Below are 22,602 nucleotides of genomic sequence, written 5' to 3'. Positions count from 1 at the left end.
GGCTGCCATGAGTACCAATTGAAAAACATAAATGAGGTTTCATAAATTAGGGCACAGTGCCAGTATCAGAGGCCAGGAGCCCATGAAAGATGGCAGGACGAGGGATAGAGAGGGACGTTGTTGAGGAAGCTTGCCCTACCCTGGCCTGACCCTGAATCTTACCCTCCCCACCCATACCACATCTGTCCCCGGTCATTCTTCTTCCAGTTAGCTGGGACAGGACATCACCCCTCAACTCACGGAAGGAGCCAACACAGCTGGTTGCTCACGTGTGTGTGTTGGGGCCCACGTGCCTGTGCACACACCCACATAGACTTGCCGGAAAGCCTTGGTCCTCCCCACTGCGTGCTCATGCACGTGTTACACACCTGCTAACCCTCGGTCACTCCTTGCTCCAACTTCTGCCCTCTGTTGGAGAGCTCCATCTTCCCAGCCCCCATTCCATGCCTATGTGCTCGAGAGTACCCTCCTGTGTGTGATGTCAAGAAGCTGCCAGAACACAAGCTGTTCATTCATTCATTCATACATGCATGCATGGCCCCAAGTAGCATACAGTCTGGTGGGATGTCATAATAATAATCGCGGTACTCATAAAAATGACAGCTAACTTTTAGAGAATGCTGCTTCATGCTGGCACTATTCCAAGTGCTTTAAACACAGTAACTCATTTAATCCTCACAGTAACTCTAGTTTTAATCCATTTTACAAATGGGGAAACTGAGGCACAAAGATGTTATGGAACTTCTCGAGGTCACACAACTGGTCGATGACAGAATTCAAACTCAGGCAGGCTGGCTCCAGAGTCTGCTCAGGACCACAGAAAATGCAGTAACAAGTGACCACCAACCGCTGACTCTTTCCTGAGGTTCCTGGACAGCCCTGCCCTGGCACCACTAGGCCTGATTCTGGGAGCTACCCTGGGACACTGGGTCTCCCGGCATGCAGGGAGCAACCCCACGGTGGTCTCCAGTCCCCTCACCTGGCATTGTTCCAGGGCAAGGGGCAATGGGGCTGAGGTCACGTTGTGCCACCCCAGGCCCTGAGCCAAACCACCCTTATCCCACCGTCCCCAGGCTTACCATTCCAGTCCCATAGTCCAGGCCACCACAGCCTCTCTCCTAGTAGTTGTTTTAGCCTCTGCCCTTAATGCCCTGGAGCTAGTCTCCCACACTCTAGCCAGAACTAGCTGTCTAGAGGACAAACTTGATTTTCTCTCTCTCATGTCCGTCTGCTGATTCAAAGCCCTTTGTGACAGGATCTCTGCTCGTTCCTCCAGCCTCCTGTCTTCCTTAAGCCCCTCCAGGACCCAGCTCTGCTCTCTCTGACCACGGGGCTTCATCACACATGCAGTTTTCTCAGCCAGGATCACTCTGCTCCATTAATAAACCTTTCTCCTGATGAGTTCTTGCTCATCCTTCAAATCTCACAAGATGTCACTTCTTCCCAGAGCCTTCTGATACCCCTCCCCCTCGCCCCAAAGGCTAGACGCACCATCCCAGCTCAATACCAGCATATCGTCACTTGCTGCCTGTGCATCCATAGGCTTCAGGTGCCTGATGGAGCAATGCTCAGTAAGCACACATGGAAGAGGGAGGGATGGAGAGAGGGAGGCGAGGAGGGAAGGAAGAGCATCTTTAAATGCCCTGAGTGTCTGAAGACTCTTCCCTCGGGCGCAGCTCCACTAGACACCCTCATTGTAATATCACAACAATGAAAGAGCAGAGGTTTGAAACCACACAAGTTCAAGGTTGAACCGTGAATCTACCACTGACTGTGACACGGGACAAATTACATAATCTCTCTAAACCTCACTTTCCCCATGTGTGAGATGGGGATAATAAAACCTACACTTGGTAGGTTGTTTTTAGTCTTCAACAGAATAATGTAGACGAAGCACCCAGCAAAGTCCGCCTGCCTTCCCTGGTTTTTGCACAAGGACCGACTTTCCTAGGAGCCAGGGGAAGGCTCCAGACCTTAAGCTGAAATCCTGCCTCCTAGTTACAAAGCCCACAACCACACCCTCTCCCCTCCTGCTGACAGGCAGGGACACGCGGAGGGCCCCCACGTGGGGAGAGGGCGGGAGGGACCACCAGGTAGGCAAGGAGCAGGGAGGTGGAGGGAGAGGAAGGGGAGAAGGGTTCGGCTCTCTGTGGGTTTGTTTCCCTTGAAGGGAGAGTCCGGGGTCTGTGATCCCCTATGTATGATTCACTCACTCGCTCACTCACGCACTTATTTAATACATTCAGTAAATGTTATTGAGACCCTATTGTGTGCCAGGCACTGAGCTGGGTGCTGGGGAGACCACAGGGAACGGGCAGACACAATCACAATCAAATCCTTCAGCCCCTGAAGATTCTAGTCTTCTTCATGGCAACACACACCAAGTGAATAACACGGCCAATAAGGCAACGGGAGATGGCGGTCAGTGCTGGAAGGAAACGAGGCGGACGAAAGGCTTGGGGGTGGTTGCTCCTCTGGACAGAGCCATTCGGGTGGGCCTCTCTGAGGAGGTGACCCTTGAGCTGATTAAAACCTGGCTGAGAAGAAGCCAGTTACCTGTCCAGCCGAGGGGCTGGCAGCCTGGAGTGGACTTAGGGGTGGTCCTGGGGAGAACGAGAGATGTGCAGAGAGGGGGTGGGGGCTGTCTGAGGGCCACTGTTATTTTAGTCTCAGTGTGTTCGGAAGTCCCTGATGGGCAAGGAGGAAGTTGCAAGCAGAATCATGCTGGAAGGGGCCCTAGAGACAATGTGGGCCAACCTCCCACCCCCTCCATTTTACAGCAGGGGAAATCAAGGCTCAGAGGAGTTTTCAGGGTCACCAGTGTTTGGCCTTCTGCAGGACTCCCAGGCCAGGATGCCACCTCCAGCTGCCTCTTCTTCCATGAATATGTCTGTTGTAGGCACCTGTGGCTCCACCTAGGTCAGACCCTTGACGCCCCTGCCCCCCCGCTGTGTATCCCAAGGCCATCTTCCTGTCTGTCTGTCTGACTGTTAGCCTCCATCTGACTGTTAGCCTCCCCTGCCATCTGACTGTATCTTTGGGTCACTCACCTCTCTGCTGCTCCCGCTCTAATGATGGATAGAGTTTCAAGGCTCTACTAAACGAGCCCATCATTACAAGGGAAGGGAGTTGTCAGCTGTTTCCCAAGGCCCCCCACCAGCCCAGAGAACCCAGAGCTTTGGGGCTGGATGCCAGCACCCCCTTCAGATCCTGCTCCCAGCTGCCCTCTCACTGGTCACAAGGGCTCCACCGTTGATCGGAGCCAGGCTGTCCCTCCTTAGTGACCCTACCCCAGAAGGTCCCCCTCCAACATCTGTCCTCCCCAGAAGAGACCCCCTGCCTCCCCATAGGCCCTCTCTCAAGTCCAGTGATTTTTCATAGTGGCCTGTGAAAAGAGCACTGGACGGGGAGTAAATAGCTGTCCCCTCTGTCTTCTTACAGCTTCCTCAGGTCTAACCTCGATCTCTCCTGCTACAGAGAAAGTGTTTCTTCTGGCTGAATCTCTGTCAAAGCCAAGAAGATAGGGTGTCTTCTACTTAGAGAACTCATTCAAGTCTCTGCCTGCCCCCATCTTCCAGGCCTCCCCAACTGTCTACCATCCCAACCCAACTCTTAAAAGGCAGCCTCAGCCTGCACTGGGCCTGGCTACCCTCCGTCAACCCTTCCTAGTTACCTCCCAATTCCCCTTCCCCAGCACTCGCCATGGTTCACCCAACCCAGCCAGAGGTTCAGATCCCTTCCCCATCAACCCAGTCCCACCCCGAGTTCAGAAGATTACACCAGGCCAGGGCTGCATAGGACCTCGAAAACTAACCTGTCCAAACCCTTCCTGTTTACATTGATTTTTTTTTTTTTAATTATCAGTTAACTCGAGGGAAATAGTGTCAGAAAAAAGAAAAGAAAAAAATGATCAGTTATTTGGATTCCCGTACCGGCAAGCTGCCCCCCTACCCTCAAAAAAAAAAAAAAAAAAAAAAAATATATATATATATATATATATATATGTTACCCATACACATCATAACAAATATGAAAAGGAAATGCAATCATAAAAGGGAAAAAAGATCCCTCACAATTCCACAACCAAGAGTAAGAGATTTTTGCCAACAGCCCCACTTTGTAAGTGCAGAAATAGGCCTAGAGAGGGAAAGCAACTTGCCCAAGGTTGCACAGCAAGTGAGATGGTGGGACTAGAAGCCAAGTCTCTGGCCACCCTCTGTGTGTTCTCCTTGAAAACTGGTGGTTCTGCACCAGCAGCCTCTCAACACGTCGGCTTCCACTACTCTCTGCCCACACCTCACCATCAGCGCCCTCCCTTTGCACCCCCCACATACCCTTTTCTCAACAGGGACCTGAGCCTGTCTCACCTACACACTGGGGCCATTAAAATCAAGAATGCTGCCGCTGTCTCTAGCTGTCTCTAAGCCTTACGCCGGCACAGCCCTGAGACACAGCAGGCCAACTACAGCATCCCCCTCAACAATCCCCTCCCTCATCCCATCTGAAGGGCACCTATGCCAGTGAGGCATAGACCTCCATCTTCCCATTTCTCTCTGTAAAGGGGTTTGGCTGCAAATTACCCATCTCCCCACCCCAGAGAAAGTCTGGGTGCATGAGGAGAGAGGGAAGAACTTAAAGTATGTGTTGAAAATGGTCCTTCTTTATAACATGAGGATTCAGGGCAGCATTCAGGAAGGACTTCCAGGAGGGAGAGATGATTTTGGAGAAGTGGTAGAGGAAAAAGAGGAGGCGTGCAGGATGAGGGAGCCCTCCCTCCCCAGCCCATCTAAAGCCAGAGCGGGAGCCACAGGACAGGGAGATCCTTGGGGCTGGGCGCTGGGGGAGCAGCAGTTTGCTTCTTCCTGGGCCCACGGCCTGTCTCCCCCAAGCAAGGCGAGTTCCACAGCTACCGTCCTTGCCCAGAGAGATATGCTGGGTCTCCACATTACCCTGGCTGCTCCCACCCAAGCCCCCAAATCTAACTCAGACCCAGCCTGTGTCAGCTTAGGGGTGGGGGCAGGGAAGAGAAAAAGAAGGCACAGCTGGGGCAGGAGCCTCACCAGGCTCCCCATTTTCATCAGAATTCAACCTTGCCAGGGGTGACCCAGGGTCCCTATAACTCTCCCACTGTCCCCCTGGGGGTCAGAGCCCATTGCCTCATAGAGCCCCCTCTCCTGGGATCTTTCCGGTCCTTCCAGGAGAGATTGGAGAGGTCGGGGCACCCTCACTCACACACCCTATGTGTTTGGGAAAGTGAGGTCGCTGTCCACCTGCCCACAGGCCACAGAGCCCCTGGCCACCCGCGGACACCGCCAGCCTGTCCCTACATGCCCATGCCCACATCTGCCTGACTGTCCCCTCCGCGCCCCCTAGCCCACCCGGCCAACTCCGGGCAGTCCTACCTGCGCCAGGCTGGGGGCTCAGCGCCCGGGCAGCCTCCCTGAGCACCAGCACCAGGAGCCACAGCTCGCCCCGCATGGTGGGTGCCAGGACCCGCCCCTGGCCCGCTCGCTGCCCCGGCCCTGGCGAGGGAGGGGGCCCGGGCTGGCGCGGCGCGGTCCCCGGAGCCGGTCAGCGGAGGGGCGGGCGGCCCAGGAGGCGGCTGAGCACGGGGCCCCGGCGAGCTGGCGGGAGCGGCGAGAGCGCGAGCTGGCGGCGACCGAGCAGAACCGCGGCTGCGGCGGCCTGGGGGGCGGGGCGGGCGGGGGCGGGGCGCGGCGCCGCGGGAGCTCTCCCCAGCCTTTCCCCAGCGCTGCCCGAGAGCTCCCCGACAGCTCCCGCAGCCGCTCCCCAGGCGCGGAGCGGGGTGGGTTAGGGGGACAGGGCGGGGACTCTCGGGCTAGGGGAACCCCTAGAGAGCATCAACCGCCCCCAGCCCCGCACGCAGCTCCTGCACCCCTTTCTCTTCTACCCGGGGAAAGGCCCGGAGGACCCCAGGAGAGGACCGGAGCCCCCGTCCACGGACATGGGTTCCTGCCATCCGTCCCCCACCCCAGCTCCTCCAGCTTCGCGACTTTCTGAGCTGTTCCTCAGAGTTCTAAGGGCTTCTGATGCTTTAGCCCCTCCCCCCGGGAATCTTCCCTTGCAGCAAAGACCCCCACCTTCTCTCCTCAACAGAGGCCTGAATTCCACCGCTTCCCATGGCTTCTCCCCACTTTATCCCCCCACACCCCATTTCCAGCACCGTCTTGCCCCCCAGCCCCGCAGACACGGGGGTGGAGGGGACCTGGCTCACCCCAACTCTGAAATAACCTGGACGCCTCCACCATGAAGGTACCTGAGGCCACCCTCCTGCCTGGGGGTTTCAGGGCCGGACCCAGTCAGTCTTGAAAGTCAGCCCCAGAGCAAGGAAACGTCTCGCCCCACCTGCCACACCACCTTACCATGGGCTCTGGGGATAAGAACTATCTTTTTTTCTTCCAGGACAGAATAAAAATACCAGCAATTTAGGAGATTTAATAGACGGCAGGGAATCAGGTCAGGACGCGGAGGTGCCTCTGCCCTCCCCTGACCTACTTCGTGCGATGGCGAGGAGCTGGGGCGCTGGAGGGTGGCAGAGGGGTGAGGGTACCTTGGCTTCTACGGGTCTGGGGTCTAGGGACTGGAGAATCGCGGAGAGTAAGGATGCGGACGCTGAGCGCCATTGGGAATTCCCCAGGAGGGTTATGGGTGAGGACAGAAGAAGGTACAGTGTGGACTGGAAGAGGCGGGTTCCCTGGCACTGAGGTCAAAAAGGACTTGAGAAGGGAAACAAGAACTAAAGGCTCTCTAATCTCAGCTCCTCCTTCCTCAGGACCCAGGGTCTCCAGCCCTAAACCCTCTATCTCCTTACTATGGGACAAGGCAAGGCCTGTCTGTAAGTTCTTCTTGATGTCTAATTTAAATCCCAACTTGGCCGACGCGATAGACTCTGATAGGCTGCCGCTTCCAGCTGCGGCTTCTTGCTGCCCTCCAGTGGCCACATCAGGAGCCGCAACGCTCGTGTTTTGTGGTTTCCTTCGCAGTTCCGGGTTTGCCCAGGCACTGCCCCTGACCCGCGGCTCGGGCGGGAGGGTCGGTATCTCCTTGCCCCTACATTCCCGGAGGTCATGGTGAGAGGTCCCAGGACGGAATTCCAGCTCCGGCCCCGGTGTCTTTGTACGTTCCCCCGTCTAGGGTGCCCCGCGGTCTGTTTAATAAGGTCTCAGGGCTCAAGGTGAAACAGCAACTTGGAAATGTTAGAAGCACATGACGTATAAGTGTTTTTCAGTGTAAGCCTCTAGAATTTGAGCGTACATCAGAATCACCCGGAGGGCTTATTAAAACATTAGATTTCTGGACTCCACCCCCAAGTTTCTAATTCACCAGATCTGGGGCTCGAGAGTCTGCATTTCTAATGCGTACCCCGGGGATGCTGCTAGTCCCGGGACCACACTTAGAACCACCGCTCTAGAATTTCCCAGTTCCTTACGCTCCTTCACCGCTCTACGTCTGCCCGACAGAGAGGTGGCGAAAAAAATGTTAACATAAAAGTGTGGGAGAAAGAAGAAACAGCTTTAAAGAAAATTGTTGCTCAAAATCCAGCTGCAGTTAAAAAAGTTCAAGCCATTTCCCCGTTTCGACCAGCCGGACCTCCCCAAAAGGCAGTAACAGTTAGGGGGCACCCGGATTTGAACCGGGGACCTCTTGATCTGCAGTCAAATGCTCTACCACTGAGCTATACCCCCTCTACCGGCGGCTACGCGCGGTGGCCTCTTAGTACTATTGCTGCGCAGGCGCCGTGGGTCACTTAACAGAAGTGGGAAAGCCGGACGTTCAAAAGAGAAAACATATAAACCCTGCATTACTCGCTTGGAAGCACGGGTTGTTTCCTGAAACTCTGAGCTGAGTCCTATTGATGATGTAAATAAAATGTAATCTGGGGGTGTGGGGGATCTCCTTAGAGACCCCTCACTTTGGGGGTGTTCCTCTGGGTCGTGGTCCCACTCTCCTGCCCTGCTGGAGCCCCCTTACTGTTCTTCGACGTTGGTTTCTCCCTCCCACACGCTCACGCGGCTTCTGCAGGTCCTCCTTCCGCAGGTGGCCCAGCCCAGCCCAGCCCCTAGAAACAGCCTCCCCCCCGGGAGGAGCCGTCGGGGTCCCTGGCCAGGCTGGCCTGGGGTTGCTCCCGCCTCCACCCTACCATTCCAAGAGTGGGCCGTCTGTACCGTCCTCCAGTGGTCAGCCCGGGGCTTACTGCCCTCATTCGTTTATTCTACCCGTGGACATATATACGCGTTGACCGATTGGCAGGGCCCGGGAATTCGTCCTCACCCGCTGCAAAAGAGATGGGTAGGACACGAGACTCCATCCCCTCCCGTCTGCAAGGGAAGTCCTAAAGGGGGGGACTAACAAAATACGAAAATGTGTGGGCTAGAGAGGGGGCACCCGGATTTGAACCGGGGACCTCTTGATCTGCAGTCAAATGCTCTACCACTGAGCTATACCCCCGCCTCCTAAGTCCATTTTCATTAGAATAAATTTCTGTGGAATAAAAGAGTGACATTCGTTTTCCTCTATAGTTTTGATCTGCGGATTGTGCCAAAATAACCTGATAGAAAGAACACGAAACAGTGGGGATGGCGAGGATTCCTGAGTTCTTCCTCCATAAAGTCACAGCTCAGCAAACGACAAGATTAAGGAATCCTGGGTCCTCTATATACTGTGCCCGACACCCCCCCCCCACCACTCCCCCAGTATATCCACTTCCTGGCTTGGGAAAGGGAGAGACCCACTGTTCCCAGGACCATCCAAGGTCTTATAGGGTAATAGTATTGTTCCCTGTATATAGATGGACAGCCTGGGTCTCCATCCTGTCTCCAGCTCTGCCTAGATAGAACTCCTGAGCTTTTCCAACCCCAGGGTCCCGCCTCCCCTACTCCATGAGTCCCTATCAAACCACTCCCTCCCCTCCCCCAGGCCCAGGCAGAGCCGAGAGCTCCCAGTCCTGGCTTGCCAGATTCCAGTGCCCTTCAACCTGGCAGAGGGTGGTAGAAATAAGAGGTGAGCAATTTTCTTTTTCTTTTTTTTTTGGCAGCTGGCAGGTACAGGAATCTGAATCGTTGACCTTGGTGTTAGAGGTGAGCAATTTTCAATGGCATTCATAACACCTTTATAAAAATCTTAATACAGTGTAAAAAAATATATCATTGCACAAAAACAAACAAAATAAGCAGACTCTAGGACACTGGGACATTTGGGAGAAGTGAGATTCACATTGGAAGGACACTGGGAATGAAGAGGGATGTCATGCGGTGACTTAAATCCTAAAAACTACGGTCAGAGTCAGCATTTCAGAGGGAATGGGAAGGCGAAGGAGGGATGGAATCCCTGCAGTGCGAAGGACTGTCCCTGTCTGGGATGTCCGGTCTTCCTCCCTCTCTGCTCCCAGATTTTAGCTCTGCCCTCCTCCCCCCGAACCCACCCCCTGCACCCTTCTGGGATCTCCTTTGCCCAAAAGGTATGGAACGAAAATCTGCTGAGGGACTAGAAAGATGGGAGGGTGGGGGGACGGAGATTTCTAGAAAATGAAGAGCTATTCCAGGGGTCTCTTATTATCCCCCGGCCCTGCCACACATTTTTCCTACAGAGAGGCTGAGGGCTGAGGAGAGGGAGAGGACCCCTCTTCCTAATCTGCCAACATATCCAACAGCTTCTCTGGTGTCTCCGAGAAGGATATCTGCAGCCATGGAGTGAGGGGCAGCTTTTCTGCTGTCCTGTCTGCAGCAATTCAGGGTGTGTAGTCCAGCTCCTCAGTGAGGGGTTGGGCAGACGGAGACAATCACTGTGGGGACATGGCTGCCCCTGTCTCCACCAGAGAACCATAGAAAGGTAATAAATAGTTACATGGGCTTTCCACCCACGTTGTCCGTGCAAAACTCTCCAAGTTTCTGGTTGGCCTCAGACTGGGACATCAGTTAGCAGTGGCCCAAGATTGCATCCACTGGAGCCCGGCGGGCAGCCTGCACAGGGGAGGAACAGAGCAAGGATCAGCCCGTCCCATGAGGATGATGGCCCTCAAGCCCCCAGTCCCTGCCCAGAACAGACTGAGGGGACAACCAAAGCTACATCCAATCATTCAATCAACAAGTACAGTATAAACTGACTTGAGTAACTGCATCAGGAAATATGTGAAGAGCAGGGTTACTGGTGAAAAAACAGACACACCCTCAGAGGCTTACAGTCTAGCAGAGGAGATGGATATCAAACAAACGATCAAACAAATAATTCTGTGACTACGTACTGCAATAAAGGTTAGGAAGGAGATGTACAGAGGCCTCTGGACATCTGAGAGTCAGGGAGGGCTTCTCTGAGTCAGGAGCCTGGAGACCCACCTTCCTGGGCCCCTTAGCAGTGCCTCTGGACAAGGCTCCCATGCTCCCCCCGATCTGCTCCACCACGAGGGGCAGTACCAGGGTGACTTCAAAGGCCTGGGAAGAGGCTCCATATGCAAGTTCTGCCTTAGACTGTAAGCAACTCCAGAGGAAGGGTGGAGTCTTGGTCATCCCCAGCCCTTGCCTGGCACAGTGTGTGGCACATGGGAGGTACTTAGGAAATGCTGGTTGAATTGAACTGACTATGGGTTGTGGGGGAAAGAGTCTTCCTGACCCAGGGGGTGGCAAGGACACTGTCAGAAAATTATGGTCCCTTAGGCTGAATTGCCTAAAGCCTCCCCTTTTTCAAAAAGGCATCTGAGGGGCCGAGCCCGTGGCGCACTCGGTAGAGTGCTGCGCTGGGAGCACGGCGACGCTCCCGCCGCGGGTTCGGATCCTATATAGGAATGACCGGTGCACTCACTGGCTGAGTGCCGGTCACGAAAAAACGACAAAAAAAAAAAAAAAAAAAAAAAAAAAAAAACAAAAAGGCATCTGAGGGGCCGGCCCCCTGGCGCACTCGGGAGAGTGCAGCACTTGGGAGCGCAGCGGCGCTCCTGCCCCGGGTTCGGATCGTATATAGGAGTGGCCGGTGCGCTCCCTGGCTGAGCGCGGTGCGGACGACACCAAGCCAAGGGTTGCGATCCCCTTACCAGTCACAAAAAGACAAAAAAAAAAAAAAAAAGGCATCTGAGTCCTCAGCCTGCCACGATTCCACTTGAGTGGGAAGGGAACAGAGAATTTTCCTGGCCTATTGCAAGGACCTTTCCCTGTGGCCCAGCTCCTTCACGTCCTCCAGGTGTTTGCTCAGTAGCTGCCTTCTCAGCAGCCCCTCCCCAGACACCTTATCTAAAATTGCAGCACCCCTTCCACATGCTTCTAATCTCCCTTTCCTACTTTTGTACTGGTTAGCACTTATCACTTTTTAACTTACTATATATTTTTCTTGTTTATTGTCTGTCTCCCCCAGTGCGAAGTAAGATCCACAAGGGCAGGGATTTCTGTCTGTTTCATTCACTGCTTTTTCTCCAGTGCTTAGAACTGTACCTGGTACAAAGCAGGTGCTTAATAAAGATTTGTTGAGTGAATGATGTCATTGACTCTCTACAGAAACTCTGGGAGGGAGTAGACCTGATCACCCTCCTCTTTACAGATAAGGAAACTCAAGGTCAGAAAGGGTCAGTGAGGATCTCTGCCTGGAACGCTTGTCCCCCAGGTCTTCCCGTGACTGTCTCCTTCTCTTCATTCAGGTCTCAGCTCAAAAGTCACCTCCTAGGAGAGGCCGTCCTCAATCACCAGAGCTCAATCACACCCATCCCTACCCCCTCTATCATTTACCAACTTCACCTTCTTCATAGCACTTCTCGGTACCTAAAATTATTGAGCTCAGGTGGAGTGTTACCTCCCTCTCCATCAGAACAAGCCCCTTGAGAACAGAGACTCTGTGAACTGCTTACCCACAGCATCTCAACTATGGGTAGGTGCTCAACTGACTTGGCCCCGGAGCCAACCGTGAGCCAATTCTGACAGGAGAAAGACAGGAGAAGGGTTCTGGAGGTCTAGGCGGGGCAGCCACTAACCCTTCCCCAGTGAGGGCACAGCAGCTTTGTATGTGCCACAGGTGGACTTTGATGGCACTGAGAGTAAGAAATCGGGAGACCTCCACAATGCTCATGGAGTCCTTCCTGTCCTGCTTGTTGGCAAAGATCAGGACTGAAGCATCTCAAAGAGCCTGTGGACAGAGGAGCCCAGCTTCAGTCAGCCTGCCAGGTCCCACTCTCCCTTCCCACTGCCCCATGAGTCCTCCCTGGCTCCCTCCCCAGCTGTCCCTGCAAGAGATGCCCGTGCCCAAATAGGGCGAGATCGGGACCCTGCTGCAACAGTAGCAACCATTTCAAATGCCACCCGACAGTTCATGGAATGCCTCCCAACCAGTTCATATAATCCTTACAACAATCCCATGAAGTCGAAAATGATGATCTTCCTCATTTTATACTTGGGGAAAATGAGGATTAGAGAGGTGAAGTGACTGGTCCTGAGTCTGACCATGAGTAAGAGGTGTGGTCAGGACTTGAACCAGCAACTCTGGCTTCCATTATCAATTGATGAAGGGCACTGTCACCCTTCATCCGGGATAAACTAGCTCTCCTGGTGCTGCTGGGATAGAGGCTATCAGAAACAAGGCTACGAGGAATGAAGCTCAGAGAGGCTGAATGACTAGCCTGAGGGCACACAGCTAGTACCACTGGGCCCTCTGCCAACCTCAGGGGGCTTACCTCATGGGCCAGCATCTTATACAGCTCCTCCCGAGTGGTCAGCAGCCGGTCCTGGTCTGTGCTGTCAATCACAAGGATGAGGAACTGGCCAGCAGAGAGGAGCCATGAGCGGTGGGCTTCCTCTTTGGTGAACGTGTTTCCTGCTCACTGTACTCTCCACTGACCTTTCCACTGACTGATTGCCAGCCCCAAAGAAAAGAAACTGTGCAGTCTGAAGATCTCCCCACAACAGTTCCATTTTAACTGCCTTTTCTATCCAGGCATGGGAAGTACACGGCACATCTCTGATTGTGGGCCAGAAGCTGTGCTGAGCACTGGGTCTGCATGACTCCATTTAGGCCTCACCACAACCCTGTGGAATAGGTTCTACTATTACCTGCATTTTACAAGTGAGGAGACTGAGGCTCAGTGAGGTTACATGTCTTGCTCTTGGACACACCACTGCTAAATGGCAGTGCTGGAATTCAAATCCAGTTCTGTCTCACTCCAGGATTTAAACCACTGAATTCTACTCCTGCTGGAGTAAGAAAGTAAGGCCACCAGAGACAAGGGGCCAAGCCCGTCCAGTGCATCAATCAGAAAGGTGCTGACGGGCTGGCCATTTAACTCAGTTGGTTAGAACACAGCCTTATAACACCACAGTCAGGGGTCTGGATCTCTGTACTGGCCAGCTGCCAAAAAAAGCTGCCAGGAAATACTCTAAATTTTAACAGGTACTGCACACGTGTTAAGTATTTGACATGTGTGCATTAGCTATTATTTTAGTATTATTTAATTTTCACAAAAACACAGAAAGATCTTTTGGGGGGGGGGGCAGCTGGCCGGTATGGGGATCTGAAACCTTGACCTCGATGTTATTGGTACCACGCTCTCATGGAAGGTCATTATTATGATCTTTATCTCACAGGTGGGGGAACCGAGGCTCACAGAGGTTAAGTGACCAACTAATATCACAGAGTTGCCTTGGAGACCCCTCCAGCCCTGGTGACCTCCTCACCTCAGGGTTGGAATAGTACGTGTTCCAGCTGGAGCGCAGAGCCTCCTGCCCTCCTATGTCCCACGTTAAAAAGTGGGTCTTCTGCAGAACGATCTCCTCCACGTTGCTACCGATGGTGGGACAGGTATGGACCACCTCACCTGTCAGGCTGGGGTGGTAGGAGAGGGTACAAGAGCTCAGCCCAGCCCACTCCCACCTCTGGCCTCTCCACCCCTCTACTTCCAAGGCAGGCTGAATCTAACTCAGAACAACTCAGCCCAGGTTGCTGGGAGCCAGGCCCTGTGCTGGGCACCAGGGAATGAAGACAGCAGTGAGACTAAGCTCTGCCCTGGCTTAGACCCCAGAGAGAGGAGACTTATTAGAGCAAACTTTAATATGCAATTGAATCACCTGGGGGGTCTTGTCAAAATGCAGATTCTGATCCAGTCGGTCTGGGCTGGGGCCCAGGGTTCTGCATTTCTAACAAACTTCCAGATGATGCCCGTGCTGCTGGTCTATGGACCGCACTATGAGTAGCAAGGGATGAGAAAAAAGAGACAGACACAAGTAAGGGCCATCAGAGAGGTGCTTTGTTTAAAGTGACATAGCAAACACACACGTTTTTATACATAAAGAATGCTTCTGAAAGGTTACCAAGAAGTTATAACAGCGGTTGCCTCTGAGGAGAACAACTGGGAGTTAGGGGCAAGAGGGAAACTTTTTCAAAAAAGTAAGCATGTTAAGGTAAGCAGACAACTCTTTAGAAGCCCAAGCACATTTTCTCGCTGTATTTATGCTGAATTCTCCATGTACACTGGCAGTCATGAAGATGGTCTTCTACAGGACGTCATGGTCACAGGACTGGGACAATCCAGGGGGATTAGGAGGGAGTGTGAGGACAGGAGCGAGGAAGGGCTACCTCTTGCTGTTTCACGTTAGAGACAAACGGTAACACACAGTTATGGGCCTGCGAGCTTCTTCTGTCACCTGACATAACGCTTGATGTATCATCCACTTTATCCACAAGTCCTCCTTGTTCCGCAAATGGTGTTCTGCAGCTTCAACATTCAGTGGATCATCAAAATTCAAAAGATGAGTAAACAGAGAATTTAATCCCCAAACAACACCCTTTAATGTTCTCGTGGGAGCCCGGCCAGTGCCGTCCATCGAGTGTTCTCTCAGTCAACTGAGACCTATTTCACCTGTGTCTGTGATGCTGGGGTGCCAGGCCCTGGTCAAGCACTTCACTTTGGGAGGCACCGTGTTGTCGCATCAGGAACTTCAAACTGACGTCTTCCACCCTGGTGGAAACCCTCATCTGGGGTTACCGTTAGCTGAAAGCAGCGAAGCTTGTTTGGATCAGGAAATTGCACTTCACACGTACAAGGTAAATTAGCTTCACGTTCTGCCACCTCTTTAACCAGCCACTTGTCTCCCACAGAAACCCTCGGAGCGGAGTCAGATGCTGTGGCTGCTGTCGGGGACCGTCTGAGACCATCATCCCGCTCAGCTTGCTCGCCAGGGCTGGCATTGCTGCTGCCTTTACCCCGGGCACCCGGAGACAGGCGAGGCGGGCCCCTCACAGCCGCACCCTAAGAGGGGAACTTACTCCTCACTGTATACTCTGCTGCTGTTCGAATTTTTCTTAAAAAAAAAAAAGAAAGAAAAACAAACAAAAAAAACCCCCATTTACATATATTGCTTTTTCAGGGAAACTTTGTCCTAAGTAAATAAATTACTGCAGAGCTTCCAAAACGGGACCGATGCCAGCCGGATAGTGCACACGGGGAGAGGGCTCCGGCGGCTGTTTGCTCGGCCCCGAGCCCGTGTGCCAGGCTCCGGCAGACCCGGGGCTACAGAGCCCACCCAGGCCCCACGCCGGCCCGCGCTGAGCTCGCCGTCGGCCTCGGGTTTGAAGAAGGGGAGAAAGTCCGCGGGCAAACGCAGGTGCAGGGTGAGAGGGGAGGGGCCTGCCGTTCGGGGGCGAAGGTCAGGGAGGCAGGCCGCAGGGTCCTGGCTCCCATCGGGCCTGTCACTGGGGTCGGCAGGGGCCGGGGGGTAGAGGGAGGGAGCGGCTGGGGTCGCCCAGACCGTGCAGGATTCGAATGCCAGCTGAGGGGCCACTGCACTGGGACGGTCACACCCGCGTTCCCCATCACTCCGGGCTACAGCGGAGCCTGGCAACCCGGGGAAGGGCTCCGGTGATTGGTCCAAACGCCAGTCAGTCTGGCGGGAGGCCCCGCCCCGCCCTTCCCCATCCCAGAGTCACTCACAACTGGTAGAGAACGGGGGTCTTTCCTGCACTGTCCAGTCCCACGATGACAACCTTGTGCTCTGGAGGCGTTGGGCGAAGGGCAGAGTCAGGGCCAAACCCGATGACCGAGGGACTGTGTGTCCCCGCCAGGCCTCGCACGGAGGAGAGGAGTGTTGCCGGCAGACTGGGGGACCTCGGCCCACCGCACCGCTTCTGCTTCCCACGCGGCCGGACACCTGCGCCACTCGCGGACGGGGGGAAAGAGAGCTGAGCCCCACCTCCCTTCACATTTGCAGAAAAGTGACGGAAACATCAGGGACTCTCTGGACTTGCCAAGGCAAGGGGTCTCTGGGAAGAGCAGAGCGCGAAGTCGCACGCAGGAAACCGGCAGTGGACCCCACCCCCGCCGCCGGCGCCGTTTAGCCGGGAGTCGGGAGGCTCGCCCAGTCCTGCGCCCTGGGGCTCAGCGCAGCGCGGGGACCGGGAGCAGCTGGCGGGCGGGGGGTGGGGAGGGGCAGTTAGGGGACACCTCGGAGCCCGCGAGGAGCGCCCACGCAGGACTCTCAGAGTCCGAGGTCCCCTAGTGCATCCGCCCCGACGACGAACCCAGATTGGGGTAGCTCCAGGAGACAGCGGGATCAAAGCGATCGCTTGAATGCCCTGTGTGCCCCTTCCTTACCCTGGTTGCCGAAGATGCCCATCAACTTGGTGATCAGCTCTCCCATGGCGCGTCCCGGGCTGGGCAAGTGTAGTACTCAGAGGCCTGTGGGGACCCGAGTAGATCCCAGGTGCCCGGAGCCCCGCCCCCAGGGGAGGGACTGAAAGGCTTCACCTATGATGTTAGGGAAGCCCCACGTGTCACCAGCGGGACCTGGGAATCCCCGTGGACACTCGCTTCTCACGGGTCCAGTGGACATCATGGTGATGATGAGCTGCCTGTCCAGGGCCCTGGAGATGCAAGGAAAATGGAGTCCCAGATTCCATACCCTCCCCCTTGCTCTGAGAAAACTCCAGTGTTCTCAGGGTGGACGGTCCCCACAACGCAAATCAAAGGAAACTAAACACCGTGCTCAAAACTGGATCCCAGCTCTGCCTCTTCCAAGTGCCATGTCTAGGGCAGAAGACTGAAGCAAAACCCCGGGCAACGCACCTTCTGCACATACCAACTGTGTGGGACAGACAGGGCTCACTGATCTCTGAGCTGGGAGAAAATTCCAACCCTCAGCAGATCTCTAGTTGTGTCACTAGAATGGGTCTTTTGGGCCCACTCTAAGTGGGTTCCCTTAGGAAGGGCATAGTCTCCCCTCCTTTTGCAGGTTCCGTGGTGCTAGACAACTTCTGAGGATAAATCAGTGCTGCTTCTACAATTTACTGACAAACCTGCTCAGGCACAGCTCCCTGATCCCTAAGGGTGAGCACCTGAAAACAAGGATGGAGCAAGAGGAGAGATCCCCCAGCTGGAGAGGCTGACAGAGGGGCCGCAGACACTGAGACCCAGCAGAGGAGAACATGGCCTGGACGAGGGAAAGGAAGGGGAGCTGATCGTTCCTTCTTTTCTTAACCTGGGAAAAACCAGAAAGCAAAAAGAGAACTGGGAAAGGCAAATCAATCCTAGGCTGAGGGGGTGGTTAGAAGGAGACTTCAGTCATCACACCAGAGAGCCGACTCCTTCCCCCACACTGCCCTCCTACAGCCCCATTATTGCTCCCTTCCGCTAACATAACAACCCTTTAACTGGTCTCCCCGCCTCTGACCCTCCCTTACCCAGGGCATCCTCCTCGCAACCATAATTAACTTTCGTAAAGCATAGCTCAAGGTTCCCAGCTCATAAACCTTCAATGGTGCCCCATTGCCCACTGGATTCAGATCAATGTCCTAACCTGACATTCAAGAGCCTCCATGAACAGCCCTTGCAGGTTTACCTCCCAGGTTCTGTATCTACTGGTCCTTACCCACACATGCCCAGCTCTCCCCAACTCTGCCTTTCCTTCCACATTTCCTCCACCTGAATGCCTTTCACCTTCTCAGAAAGAATGCCTGAGACCCTTTAGCTGCCTTGCCATAAAAACCACCTACTCCCCAAACCCTGGCTTAGTTCTCCAGCCGCACAGAGCTTCTCTCTACCCTGAGTCTGTAGATCGGCAAATACATTTCCTCCAACTGACTGTGAGGCCTGGATCGTGGGGTTCATATCTTGTTCACCCCCTCCACTCCCTGCTTGGCCCAGTGCATAGCACACAGTTGAAATGTGTTGCTATTGGATTGATGTAGAATAAGTTAAGCTACAGCCTGAGAAATGGTGCTTGGGGTGTTAAAAAGAGAATGTGAGCACAAGTTTTAGAAGATTGAAGAAGGCTGGGAAGTTTGTGGAGAGAAGAGGGAATACAGCTCACTAAATACCGAATTTCATCCCACCCAGCTTGGTGCCCAGAGTTAGAAGGACAGAGAATTGACTGCCAGAGCCCATCTGGGCTGATTCCATTCAGCCCTAGGAAAGGAGCTGGGGTGGGGCTGTGTGGGGACACAGAAGGGTGCTAGGGGAAGTAGCAGTGTTTTAAGCATTTTTACCATCTGTTTCCTGGGAGGAGAAAAGAACCTCTTAGCACATCCTGCACCACCATCCCCAATTGCAGAATTGAAAGGGACACTCTGCAAGCTGGGAGCCATTCAGTAAACAGACAAGAAGAGCTGCCTCCCCTGGAAGGCCCAGAGCCTGGATCTTAGGGGGCATTCATTCATTTATCCATTCATTTGACAAATATGAGTCAGGAAACACACCAAGTAGATAAAACAGTCCCAGTCCAGGTCTCCATGGAGCTTATGCTCTAGACGATGAGACAAACACACATACACACACACACACGCACACACACGCCTCTGACAAGCAGTAGGTGGGAAGGCCTGATTTAGAAGGGAGGCAAGGCACACTTCTGCTTCTCTGCCGAGGTGATTATTGGAGCTAAGACAATACTTTTCTCTAGGATATTGAAATGGGACACCCCCTTGCCTCTTGGCTGTGGTGGCTCCAGCTCAGTTCACTCTATTTTAGAACAGTGGAAACCTTAGGCCACACCTAGGGTCTGAGGTCTCTCCCACCTCAGCTCACTCTGGGACAGAACCTACTGCAAAGACAGAAGCAGCTGGCCAGGGAAAGAGATGAGGGTACCAGGCAGGAGAGGTCCCCAGTTCCCATTCCTGAGGCCTCAAAGTGGCTGTAGTAACAGGGCCAGCCTCTCTGGGTCTGGTCTCATCCAACTTCATGGTTGTCAAAATCCTCATATGTTGACAATCACCAACTTGCTGATTGTGCAGCAGGAGTCAGTTGTGGGCTTGCAATTACCAAGAAACAAAAATCTCTCCCCATCTCTCAGTATCACCAAACCAGCTAGAAATGCCCTTGCCTGCAAATGCTGGGCAAATGCAGTGTCAGGCAGAAGGCACATGGGAGGAGACAGAAACATATTCAGACACCTGCTTCCTCCTCCCCAACCACCTACCCCTCCACCCTCGCAGAGGCTGGGGCATCCTAGGGCAGAGGAATTAGCATTGGACTTTGGGGCACAGGCACTGCAGAACTTGAAATCTGTATATCTGAGTTCAAGTCCTTGCTCCATGGCTGTGTGACTGTGGACAGGTAGCTCAGCCTCTCTGAGCTTTGTCTGTAAACTAGAATTAATAATCCCTGCCCTTGATGCAAAAGATCAGACTTCACCATAGACTTCTCTGCAGAGCTCTAGACCGTGCACCCAGCTATCTTCTGCTTTTCTCCTCTTCAATGTCCCACAGGCACTTAAACCTATCTTGCCCAAAGCCAGACTTATCATTTCTGCCTCTAACCTGGTTTTTTCACTTGTGTCTTCTATGTCTGGGAACACCACCATCCGTAGTCACCTCGGATGCCTCCCTCTCTCTCACTGGCCACCTCCACTTGCTCTCCAAGAGCTGTCAATTCTAGCTGCTGGATGTCTCTGGCCATCAAGGCTTTCCTTCCCATTCCACTGCTATGGCCTGAGGCAAATTCTCCTTTCTCAACTGGAGTATTGCAGCTGTTTCCAGGCTAGACCCAAAAATCTATGCTCTAAAGGCAAGCAAGGCAATCTTGCCATCGCTGCTTACAATTCTCCAAATTTCTACACACCAGCTTCAGGACAAAGCCCAAACTCCTTAACGTGACTCAAAGGCCACTGTGCCCTGCTCCTGCCAGCCCCTGTCTAGCCACCACCTTGAGAGCACACTTTGCTAGTTACATACCAAGAACATGTCATGCATGTCCCCTGCTTCCTCTGCCTTTAACACTCCCCCTACTTATGTTCCCAGGTTAACTCCTAACCGTGCTTCTAGACTCCGCTCAAGCCTCACCTCCTCTGGGAATCCTCTCTCGACCTCCCCAGGTTAAGGGAGCGATCTCTCTTCCAGGTGCCCACAACACCCATTGCTTCCCACATCAGAGAGCTCACTGTGCTGTACTGAAATTGGCTGTGACTCCCACTTAGACTTGTGCCTGGTACATGGGCGGTGCTCAGTAAATGTCTGTTCAATGAATAAACAGGGGAATGAATGACTGATTCCATGTGAAGGCAGTGGGAAGAGTACTGTACTGGGCTGGAAGAATACAGCCACTTGACCTCTGGGCATGCCCAGTTCCTCTTTCCTTTGACCTGCTAACTCCCCATCTGGCAGGGTGGGGGTGGGGGGCATGTGTCTGTTGTCCTCTGTACACACACACACATTCACACACACTCTCACACACACTTGGGCAAGAGCATTAAGGTGAATGACCCAGGAACTTCAGTCCTCCAGGGCCACCATCTTAGAAATAAGAACCAGGAGGGTGGAGAAATGGTTTGTGGGTGTTCTGTGAGGCAGGATACAGGTGGCTGAAGTAACAACTGTCAGAAGTCCCCATCCTGCCAACTGGGGGTGGCAGGAACACGCACAGCCACCCGCTTGCTGGCTCTTCCTCTTTCTTCGCAGGCTGGGATTGGCAGAGTCCCTGATTTTCTCCCCCAACCCCATGCACAAATAGACCACCTCCCCACCCCCAAAGCTGATTAGCAGGGGCTATGGGGGCATTAGTGGAGCCCGAAGTGCAGCTCCTCCCTCTCCTGAGGTGTTGGGGTGCGTTGAGGCTACAGGAGCCAAAAAACAAGCATGTGCCTTTAAGACATTGAGCAAGCGGGTCTGGACTTCACACTCGGAGCAACATGCCAGCTTCCCACTACCTCTGACTCTACTTGTGAGGACACAGGTAAGTTGTGGGGCTTGGGGCTGAATGGCGAGCTGAAACAGGGCAAGCAACTCCCGTCAGGCTTGAATGTAATGCATCAGAGGGCTGCAAAGCAAGGAGCCGACCTGCCTTTCGCTTCAACTCAGGGCACGGCTTATTCCTGCACCCACCCACCCCACCTGCCTAGGCTGACAACCGTGTGGCAGGAACAAAGAAGCAGGCTCAAGAGGTGTCCGCAAAGGACAGGACGGCGGTTTTATATGTGGCAAAATACTTTTCCTAGGGGAGTACAGACAAATAGACAGACACATGGGGCACAGGACACCAGACAGGGAAGGGGAAAAGGTGGGCAGTGGTATCTTCTAACCAGTAAGTGGAAGCTGCACCCCACCCCCAGGAGGGGGTGGGACAACATTGGCACAGGAGGTGGCGAGACAGGCATGAGGTGCCCATCCCTGAGGTGGGCAGCCAGGCAGGGCCCAGTCCTCGTTGGCACATTCGGCTCTCTCTGGCCCAGCTGGGATGCTGGGGAGGGGCAGGGCTGCTGGGCTATGGGGATGCTGAGGCAGACAGATGGATACCCAAGGGGAGTGGGCATGCCAAGGCCTCTCCTGGGGGAAGTGGACATGGGTAAAGGACAGGATCACAAGAGGCAAACAGAGCAGTAACAGCAGCAGCAGCAGCCAAGCCCCTCAGGGGAGATCCGAGGTCCCAAGGCAACCCCTGGGGTGGTAGTCCCCTCCTGGGCACCAATTCACAGAACCGCTCCCCTGGGGCCTCAGGATAAGGGTGACGTAGTTGTTTTTTGGTTTAAAATGAGGCGGACTAGAGTGTTCCGTGGGCTCCACACCCAGCTGAAATGGGGATGAGGGGCTCAGATGCAGAGGGGCCCCTTCTTCTGATGGCAGCAGGCAAGGGATGTTGTAGGCAAAGCTCATTCTTGCAGCAGGCAAAGGCTGAGGCATGGAGGTGGTGAGGTGGGTAGCAGCGTCTCGGGTTGCCCACTCCTCAGGGTTCTAGGCCCTGAGCATTGCCATGGCCATGGAGAGCAGAGGGTGCTATGTCCAAGGCCTGCCAGTTTCCACCCAGACCCAACACAAGCTCCCCACAGGGCTTCCATGCTGTAGCTTTCACCTATCAGACAATGCTGCCAGGAATCTGTGGGGAGGGGGTGGACATGGTGAAGGCCCTGGATCTGGGGTTTGGGGAAGAGAGCCCCTATGGGAAAGAGTCTGTGGCCTCCCACTCCAGGAAAAGCACTTAAACTCTTCCCAAATACTCCAGGTTGGGAAAAAACAGGCCACCCCATTTAGGACCTTCACTTAGAGCCCCAAGTAGAAAGAGTGAAGGAAGTGCACCTTTTCGCGGGGGTGGGAGGGAGGGGGAGCCCCCTAAAATGGGGAAAAGGGGACACTTCAGAAAGGTGGGTATCCCCTATCCATCCACAGCAGGTAGGTAAAAAACTAGAGCTGGGGCTT

The 22,602-nt window shown here is 54.1% G+C and overlaps 2 protein-coding genes, 2 non-coding genes and 1 pseudogene across 4 annotated transcripts in view; all 5 read right to left on the bottom strand.

The window, feature by feature from the left end:
- PLXDC1 (plexin domain containing 1) overlaps nt 1–5,486 on the bottom strand; it is a 58,024-nt gene extending 52,538 nt beyond the window's left edge. Inside the window, exon 1 of the mRNA XM_063110937.1 lies at nt 5,403–5,486. Within this exon, the coding sequence (XP_062967007.1) occupies nt 5,403–5,478 (76 nt within the window). The 5' untranslated portion in view covers nt 5,479–5,486. The remainder of the gene's footprint in view (nt 1–5,402) is intronic.
- Nucleotides 5,487–7,634: 2,148 nt separating this feature from the next.
- Nucleotides 7,635–7,706, bottom strand: TRNAC-GCA (transfer RNA cysteine (anticodon GCA)). Its single transcript has one exon. It is a non-coding gene; the product is annotated as a tRNA-Cys (tRNA).
- Nucleotides 7,707–8,397: 691 nt separating this feature from the next.
- TRNAC-GCA (transfer RNA cysteine (anticodon GCA)) lies at nt 8,398–8,469 on the bottom strand. The gene has a single exon. It is a non-coding gene; the product is annotated as a tRNA-Cys (tRNA).
- Nucleotides 8,470–9,462: 993 nt separating this feature from the next.
- Nucleotides 9,463–14,494, bottom strand: ARL5C (ADP ribosylation factor like GTPase 5C). The gene is given in 8 exon segments (XM_063108918.1): nt 9,463–9,980; nt 11,326–11,438; nt 11,972–12,123; nt 12,668–12,751; nt 13,665–13,812; nt 14,055–14,158; nt 14,298–14,322; nt 14,490–14,494. Coding segments are annotated over 7 exon segments (555 nt in total). The 3' UTR covers nt 9,463–9,980; nt 11,326–11,401.
- Nucleotides 14,495–14,573: 79 nt separating this feature from the next.
- LOC134386792 (NEDD8-conjugating enzyme UBE2F-like) lies at nt 14,574–15,235 on the bottom strand (annotated as a pseudogene).
- Nucleotides 15,236–22,602: the final 7,367 nt, after the last annotated feature.

The sequence above is a fragment of the Cynocephalus volans genome, chromosome 10, assembly GCF_027409185.1.
Source record: "Cynocephalus volans isolate mCynVol1 chromosome 10, mCynVol1.pri, whole genome shotgun sequence".
NCBI classification, from domain to species: Eukaryota; Metazoa; Chordata; class Mammalia; order Dermoptera; family Cynocephalidae; genus Cynocephalus; species Cynocephalus volans.
Note: the sequence above shows the minus strand (reverse complement) of the source record. Positions and strands in the feature narration are given on the sequence as shown.